This window comes from Oncorhynchus mykiss, chromosome 30, assembly GCF_057628025.1.
Source record: "Oncorhynchus mykiss isolate SJ-2025 chromosome 30, ASM5762802v1, whole genome shotgun sequence".
NCBI lineage: Eukaryota > Metazoa > Chordata > Actinopteri > Salmoniformes > Salmonidae > Oncorhynchus > Oncorhynchus mykiss.
Window position 1 is genome coordinate 24,297,187 of NC_143051.1, and position 7,814 is coordinate 24,305,000.

The window sequence follows — 7,814 nt, forward strand, 5'->3', positions numbered from 1 at the left end:
CGCTAATGAATACGACCCTGTATTTGAGTTGAACTTATAGCTGTATTGACTCCCACTGTTTATTCATTATATACACCTCTTTGGATGAAGTGCTCTGTTTTGTGTATATACAGAGCACTCCTATTATAGGAATTACATCTGTCTGGATGATGGGATTCTTTGGAATGAGTCTATCATCTAAAAAGGGGAAAACATTTTGAGGTGTTTCATGGTTTTTAACCTGTTTTGGAAAGGAAAACTATCTAAAGTAGTTGTTCTCCCCTCAGGTGTTGTTTGACCACATGGGCTGTCTGAAGAGGTATGACTCGGTCCAGGACATTCTCAAGGAGTTCTTTGAGCTGCGGTTGCACTACTACAAGCTGAGGAAGGATTGGTTAGTGGGGAGCCTGGGGGCGGAGGCTTCCAAACTGTCCAATCAGGCACGATTTGTACTGGAGAAGATCGAAGGAAAGATCACAATCGGTGAGAATTTTAACTGCATCCCAGAGAGAGAGGGAGAGGACTCCCTCCGCCTCTGTCTCTCCCTCTGTCTCTCCCTCTGTCTCTCCCTCTGTCTCTCCCTCTGTCTCTCCCTCTGTCTCTGCCTCTGTCTCTGCCTCTGTCTCTGCCTCTCCCTCTGTCTCTCCCTCTGTCTCTCCCTCTGTCTCTCCCTGTCTCTCCCTCTGTCTCTCCCTCTGTCTCTGTCTCTGCCTCTGTCTCTGCCTCTGTCTCTGCCTCTGTCTCTCCCTCTGTCTCTCCCTCTGTCTCTCCCTCTGTCTCTCCCTCTGTCTCTGCCTCTGTCTCTGCCTCTGCCTCTGTCTCTGCCTCTGTCTCTCCCTCTGTCTCTCCCTCTGTCTCTCCCTCTGTCTCTCCCTCTGTCTCTGCCTCTGTCTCTGCCTCTGTCTCTCCCTCTGTCTCTCCCTCTGTCTCTCCCTCTGTCTCTCCCTCTGTCTCTCCCTCTGTCTCTGCCTCTGCCTCTGCCTCTGTCTCTGCCTCTGTCTCTCCCTCTGCCTCTGTCTCTCCCTCTGCCTCTGTCTCTCCCTCTGCCTCTGTCTCTGTCTCTCCCTCAATATTTATTTCAATTGGCAATTTGGTACTAGAGTACTGCTATATTAATGTTGTTTGTCTATAGAGAACAAGTCTAAGAGGGATCTGATCAGGATGCTGGTGCAGAAAGGCTTTGAGTCGGACCCTGTGGCAGCATGGACCAAAGCACAGGAAAAGGTACTGTTAGCATCCTGCCACTGTCCAACATTCAGCCCTGTGACTGGCTGAGACCACTTGACGCTTCAACACCCTGTATTCTGATTGGACATCTTCCTGGTCTCTCTATAGGCTCTGGAGGAGGATGATCGTGATGGTAATGACAGTGACGGCTCTGTGGACTCTGTGTCATTGTCGGGACCAAACTTCAACTACATCCTCAACATGCCTCTGTGGTGCCTGTCCAAGGAGAAGGTGGACGAGCTGCTCCGACAGAGAGACATCAAGGTACTGACTCAGAGAGGAAGGGTGTAGACACCTGCCTGTCAAAGACTTGCAATTCTATTCAATAGATCTTTATCGTCCCCAAAGGGCTATTCATTTGCAGCAACATTACACAAGTAGTCAGGGGCTGAGTGTCTTTAAACAGTTGTGTGTGTGTTTTGTTCTTGGAGCATAGTGTGTGAACATCAGTGCTTTTTTAATATGTGTATGTGATCGCAGAGGGAAAGGAACCCACACGCTCTGTGTTACTAGCACCATGTCTTTTATCAACTGAGTATGTGTTGTTCAACAGAAAGGAGAGTTGAATGAGCTGCAGAGGAAGTCTCCTGAGGATCTGTGGAAGGAGGACCTGGCCGTCTTCATTGAAGAACTGGATGTGAGTGGTACCAGCACTATGTGCAGCAGAGTCACTCATCTGTCACTCTTCTGAGTCACTCATCTAAGTCACTGCTTAAGAAGGGACTACAATCATTCATGCCTACTTGTGCGAGACTGCTTTTGTTGGGGAGAAGTCGGTTAATCTCCAGGTTTCTTTCTCCAGGCTTTACTGACAGCAGATCTATTCGTATATGTTTGGCTTTTATCTCCTTTCACTATAAACCGTCACCTCAATACAAGTGACCTCGACCATTTACAAAAAGTGACTGTGGTGTGTTCTCTCCCCGTCTGTGTGACAGAAAATCGAGGCCCAGGAGCAGGCAGACATGAGTGCAGGTAGAGGCACCAAGCTGGTGAAGGGCAAGGTGGGCAAGCCCAAGGTGAAGAAACTACACCTGGAGGAGACGCTGCCCTCGCTGTACGGCCGCAGGGTCGTACCCACCATCACACAGGCCATGAAGACTGACGCCTCCAAGAAGATGACCAAGAAGAAGAAGGTATAACATGTCATATTTAAGATGAATCCTCTCTATGCTTCATTATTAACGGTCCAGTCTGTAATGTTTCCAGACAATTCCAACCATTGAAGTTGATGATTTATACCCAGTGCCGTATGAGCTTAGATCAACTGTATACCTCTGTCATAGCTCAGCATTGTTTGCATTGTTCTCTGTGTGTTTTCAGGCATTAGACATGACGTGTGTGTGTGTGTTGGCCTCTCAGGGTGATGCGGACCTGGTGATGAAGCTGGAGTTTGATGATGAGATGGGAGTGCTGGGGTCAGACGGGGGAACAGGGGAGAACTCCCTCAACTCCTCCTCTAATACACCAGCCACAACCCCTGCCAAGCCCAAGGCCCCCCGGGTCAAACAGGAGAAGAAGGAGCCAGGTCAGCAGATGTTCCATTCTCCTTTCATGTGTCTCATCTTATTGGGGTTCAGTCATGAATTGGGGGAGAAGGGGAGACATATGAGAGGGATAGACAGGTAGGTGGTGGACCCAAGTATTGTATCCCTTCCTCTTGGGGCAATTTGTAGTTGGGAGTCAGAAGTTCTACCACTAGAGGAAACTTTGGCGCTCATTTACTTTAATCACACTTCATGGCTACTAAATAAAAGACCTGAAATCTGAATGTTCTCTATATCAGGTACTCCCAGAGCCAGGAAACCCCCCACACCCAAAGGATCATCTGGTAAGAAGGTGAAGAAGCGTAACCCCTGGTCGGAGGATGAGTCCAAATCAGAGAGTGACCTGGAGGACAGTGAACCTGTGGTCATCCCCCGAGACACCAAGTCACAACGGGCCTCAGGTAACCACTTACCTACTGGGTTGTGTTCATTAGGACACACCATTAAAACAGACTGGTTTTTGTTGGATAAGTTCAGACAGTAGCTTCCTTTTTCACTGTGGTTTAGGGTGTTTTCTTCGTGTTCACTGTCCTGTTAGAACTAGGGAAAGGCATTTTTCCTGATCACAGTAGTTAACTGGGCCCTAATCTCAGTTAACCCAGAACTAAAGTCTTGCGTAATTGGTCAGCTGCTCGATTTAAGTTCTGGGTCTATACCTGTAAAGAGAAGAGCTGAAGAGATGCTAGAATGAGGAACAGAACCGGAACGAGTAGCTCTCTCTCACTTTGAATGTCACCTCTCCTTTCGAAATTGGAAAGATGCCAGTAATGAAAAACACTGAAACTACTGCTGCTCGTCCCATTCCTTCACGACAGATTGTACTGTACCAGTTATGTTTCTCGGTCTACGAGAGATTATCTGGGCCTAGAGTTTTTTCTGGTCCAGTCACGTAGTCGATTGGTTGGTTTTTCTTCAACTGTTTTAACCAATCTTATGTTTTTAATTGCATATTCTTTGTGATTGGTCCTTGAGGCCATTTTGAAATGTTTAAAAGCCTCATTCTTATTTCTGTAGAAAGCCGAAACGTGGTGGTTCTACTTTTTGCAATAAAGACGCTCTTTTATTTAATTCCATTTGTCCTCCAAGTGTTGATGGATATCCTGTCTACCCCAGTTCACTCCTCAATTCATGTTCCTTGGTTAGAAAGCAATGTAATGGCAGTGATATTTTCCCTTTGCAGGTCATGTGGTCAGAACTCTGGTCTTGCTAATTCTAACATAATAGTTTTGCCTCATTGTCATTCTACACACTATGCTGTCTGTCACCTGGGGTGACTATAACTTGAAACTCCATCAGCTCTTTGAAAGTCTGAAAGTCTGGTTCTCCCTGGCTTGATGAGCCTGAAGTCTGACAGCAGCGTGACGCAATCCATATGCAATAGGAGAGGTTATGCTACAATTCTCAGCTCTCAAAACACTGATTTGACTCACACTATGAACTCTCTGTAGCTCTTCCTTATCACTAGTAGTGGGCTTTTAGGACATGCTGCCTTTCAGAAATCATTACAAATCGATCAAACTACATCAAGTGATTCAAAACACACCCACATTTATAATGAACTTTGTCTGTTCCTCAGCGACCAAGCCCAAGTACACATTTGACTTCAGTGAGGAAGAGTATGGAGGAGAGGAAGAGGATGATGATGATGATGATGCTGCATCCTTGCCAGCCCGGCCCTGCAAAGATGACTTCACTGCCTCCTCCGAAACTAAAGACCGATACAATGACCACAGCAATGATGATGAAGATATCTTCCCATCGCCCAAACAGACCACCACCACCGTCTCACCAGCAAAGAAGAAGAAGGAACCAGAGAGTATATTCTCCTCCTCCAAATCAGCCTGCTCCTCTGAAAAGAGCAATGACAGTGGTGAGTTCACACAGCAAGGTCTGCATGTTTGCCTTGTCTTGTACTTTCTTTAGTAAAAGGTTAGATGTATATTTCTTGTTTTTATTTCCAGTCTTGTGTGTTTGTCTATGAAAAAGGACTTTGTCTGTACATAATCTCCTAGTCCCTGCATTCATCTGAGGGTTAATGTCAGTTACTCTTGTCTTCCAGATGACCTGAAGTTGGACAGTGACGGGGATGACAAGGCCTTCTCATACTCCAGCAGCTCTGCCTTCGACAAACCCGTCCCAGCTAAGAAAGGTAACACACAGAGCCAAATATGTATCTACAGCCTGGCCACATTAAACAGACGTACATTTGTGTACCTTCATTAAGTACTTCTTACGTTTCAAATGAAATAATGGGCTGCTTACTTAAGACAGAACAATAGGGAGGTTGGTCAGGGAGGATGGGTGGGCGTATACCGCTATCAAGAGGTTGTGTGTTCGAGTTGCGTCAGAGACAACTAGCATTTTAGCTAACCTTTCCCCTGACCTTTTTCCTAACCTTAACCTAATTCTAATGACAATCTAGGAAAAATTCTCCTTTCCTTTGACATTGACACAACAAGCAGCCTGGTCTCAGAGCAAGACGTATAATACTATATGTCCTTCCAACACGTATGATACTTTCGACATCCAATTCGTATGATGTTGTATGACCGCTATTACATTAATATGCACTATATAGGGAATAGGGCTCTGGTCTATAGTAGTGCACTATATAGGGAATAGGGCTCTGGTCTATAGTAGTGCACTATATAGGGAATAGGGCTCTGGTCTATAGTAGTGTACTATATAGGGAATAGGGCTCTGGTCTATAGTAGTGCACTATATAGGGAATAGGGCTCTGGTCTATAGTAGTGCACTATATAGGGAATAGGGCTCTGGTCTATAGTAGTGCACTATATAGGGAATAGGGCTCTGGTCTATAGTAGTGCACTATATAGGGAATAGGTCTCTGGTCTATAGTAGTGCACTATATAGGGAATAGGGCTCTGGTCTATAGTAGTGCACTATATAGGGAATAGGGCTCTGGTCTATAGTAGTGCACTATATAGGGAATAGGGTGGTTTTTTAGACACAGCCATGGTGTCTTGCTGAGATCCTTGTTATTATTGATCCCTGTTACCCACAGCAGTGAAGAAGCCTTCGGATGCAGCTCCCAAACCCAGGAAAGCACCAGTACCCAAAGAGCCACCAAAACAGAAGTTGGACACGTCCGTTTGGGACTCCGACTCAGATACCGGCTCCAAGAAGCCTGCAACACCACTCAAAGGTACAGGCTTACCTCACAATGACCAGTGGAGTCAGTAAGCTTACAATCTATTTCTCTATGAATATAAAAGATTGACAAGTGTAAACTGACTATAAAAGGGTGTGAACCGAGTGTAACCTGGGTGTGAACCGAGTGTAACCTGGGTGTGAACCGAGTGTAACCTGGGTGTGAACCGAGTGTAACCTGGGTGTGTTTTTCCTTACCTGTGTAGGTAAAGGCGGAGGGAGGAAGAGGAAGCAGTCTGAATCTGAAGAGGATGATTTCAGTCCCAAGAAGACTCCTGGGAAAACACCCAAAGCCCCTACCAGTAGGGTAAGAAAGTGTGTGTGTCATTGAATCATATAGGATATAAGAAGATACTAAAAAACGAAGACTTCCATACAACACGATACTTAGTCTTCTCGTCTTCTCCCTGTGTAGAAACTGTCAAAGAAAGCAGTCGTGACCCCACCCCCCATGTCAGATGATGATGATGTAGACTCCAACCGTTTCAGCCAATCCGGCACGGCATCCCGAGACCGACCGTGCAGAAGCAGGGCCAAGAAGGAAGTGAAGTACTTTGCTGAGTCAGCGTCAGGGTCAGACGACGATCAGTACGACATGTTCGACTAGACCATGGAATCCTTCCCACACAGGCTCTGTTCCAATGCTTTCTCCCTCCCTTGAAGTAATCACAGATCTTCATTGGTTGGTACCCCATGCTGTCACCTATCCAATCAATTATGATCTGTGATCACCTTGATGAAATCAGGAAGGATGGGTTTTTAAACAATTTGAACAGCCATTTGCACACACATCGCTTGAGTAATTTTAATGTGCATCCTTCCTTGACTTTCTAGAAGAAATCATCTGAGAGGTGGGATAGGTGTCGGCAGTGGTTGTTTAAATATCCAGTCATGTTTAAATATCATGTGATTATTTCAACGTAAGAAGGAAGAATTTAGTTTTGAAGTATTCAACCAGGACCAGACACACACTGGTTGAAATACCCCTGTGCTGTGTCCCACAGACTTTTGTACATCCCCCCCCCCCCTTTAATTTTAATGGTGACTTTAATGCTTTCTACTGTGTAGGTGTTTTACACTTTTTATTATACATACAAAACAATTTTGTTTTTTAAATTATTATTATTACCATGGAAATGTTCTGTATTTGTCCTAAGCAGCTTTTAGAAGTTAGGAACGCGGTGCTTCAGCACATTTTAACTGTTTAAAAAGTAAAGAAGAGACTATGTACCTTTTTGAACATGAACTTGGAAGTAAACAATGAAATGTAAATTATTCTCAGGCTGTTGTGTTTTCTGTAAGATTTTCTTAATTGACTTCACTCTATTTCCTGCAGAGCAGAACTGTAGGAACACAATTCTCTCTCTCTCTCTCTCACACACACACACACACACACACTATTCAAGGCTTCGAGGTTACAGTAAATCTAAATATTTGGGTTATAACACGTTCACACGTTATGTATTTTAAAATAAATATATTTTTATTACTTTGCCAGGGCATTTCATGGTAAAGTTAAACAGTATATGAACATATAAAGCATTGTTAATATACAAACAGACAATATTGAAATCGAAAACAAGATAGAAGCTCACTGTAAAGCTCCCTATGAGGACGTCCTGCTTTCTCTTCCCACCAGGCCAGCAGGAGGTTCTGGGTAAATGTATAATCACCATGACAACTCCCTGCTGCCCTGCCCACCCTCCAGAAAGACAAAGTTAAGAAAACTCAACCATAATTTGATCATGTCTCTTCATAATAACACTAACTATACAACACTGCATATGATGACAATGAGGTTTTCTGATACCGATGGGGTGAAAAAGGCAATGATATACATTATTTGTAAATGTTAAACTTTTGAACATTTTTGAACAGGCATAACAACAA

The 7,814-nt window shown here is 44.6% G+C and overlaps 1 protein-coding gene across 6 annotated transcripts in view; it reads left to right on the plus strand.

Annotated features, from left to right (window-relative positions):
* The window catches only part of LOC110488151 (DNA topoisomerase II beta), a 47,102-nt gene extending 39,903 nt beyond the window's left edge, over positions 1–7,199 (plus strand). For 4 of the 6 annotated variants that reach the window (XM_021560221.3, XM_021560223.3, XM_090227874.1 and 1 more), the window contains 12 exons: positions 267–462; positions 1,112–1,203; positions 1,315–1,470; positions 1,760–1,843; positions 2,145–2,342; positions 2,569–2,734; positions 2,993–3,154; positions 4,330–4,623; positions 4,813–4,902; positions 5,779–5,919; positions 6,131–6,231; positions 6,340–7,199. In XM_021560221.3, coding sequence (XP_021415896.2) covers positions 267–462; positions 1,112–1,203; positions 1,315–1,470; positions 1,760–1,843; positions 2,145–2,342; positions 2,569–2,734; positions 2,993–3,154; positions 4,330–4,623; positions 4,813–4,902; positions 5,779–5,919; positions 6,131–6,231; positions 6,340–6,531 — 1,872 coding nt within the window. In that variant the 3' untranslated portion in view covers positions 6,532–7,199. The remainder of the gene's footprint in view (positions 1–266; positions 463–1,111; positions 1,204–1,314; positions 1,471–1,759; positions 1,844–2,144; positions 2,343–2,568; positions 2,735–2,992; positions 3,155–4,329; positions 4,624–4,812; positions 4,903–5,778; positions 5,920–6,130; positions 6,232–6,339) is intronic. The other 2 variants (XM_021560222.3, XM_090227873.1) reach the window with 1 other exon arrangement.
* Positions 7,200–7,814: the final 615 nt, after the last annotated feature.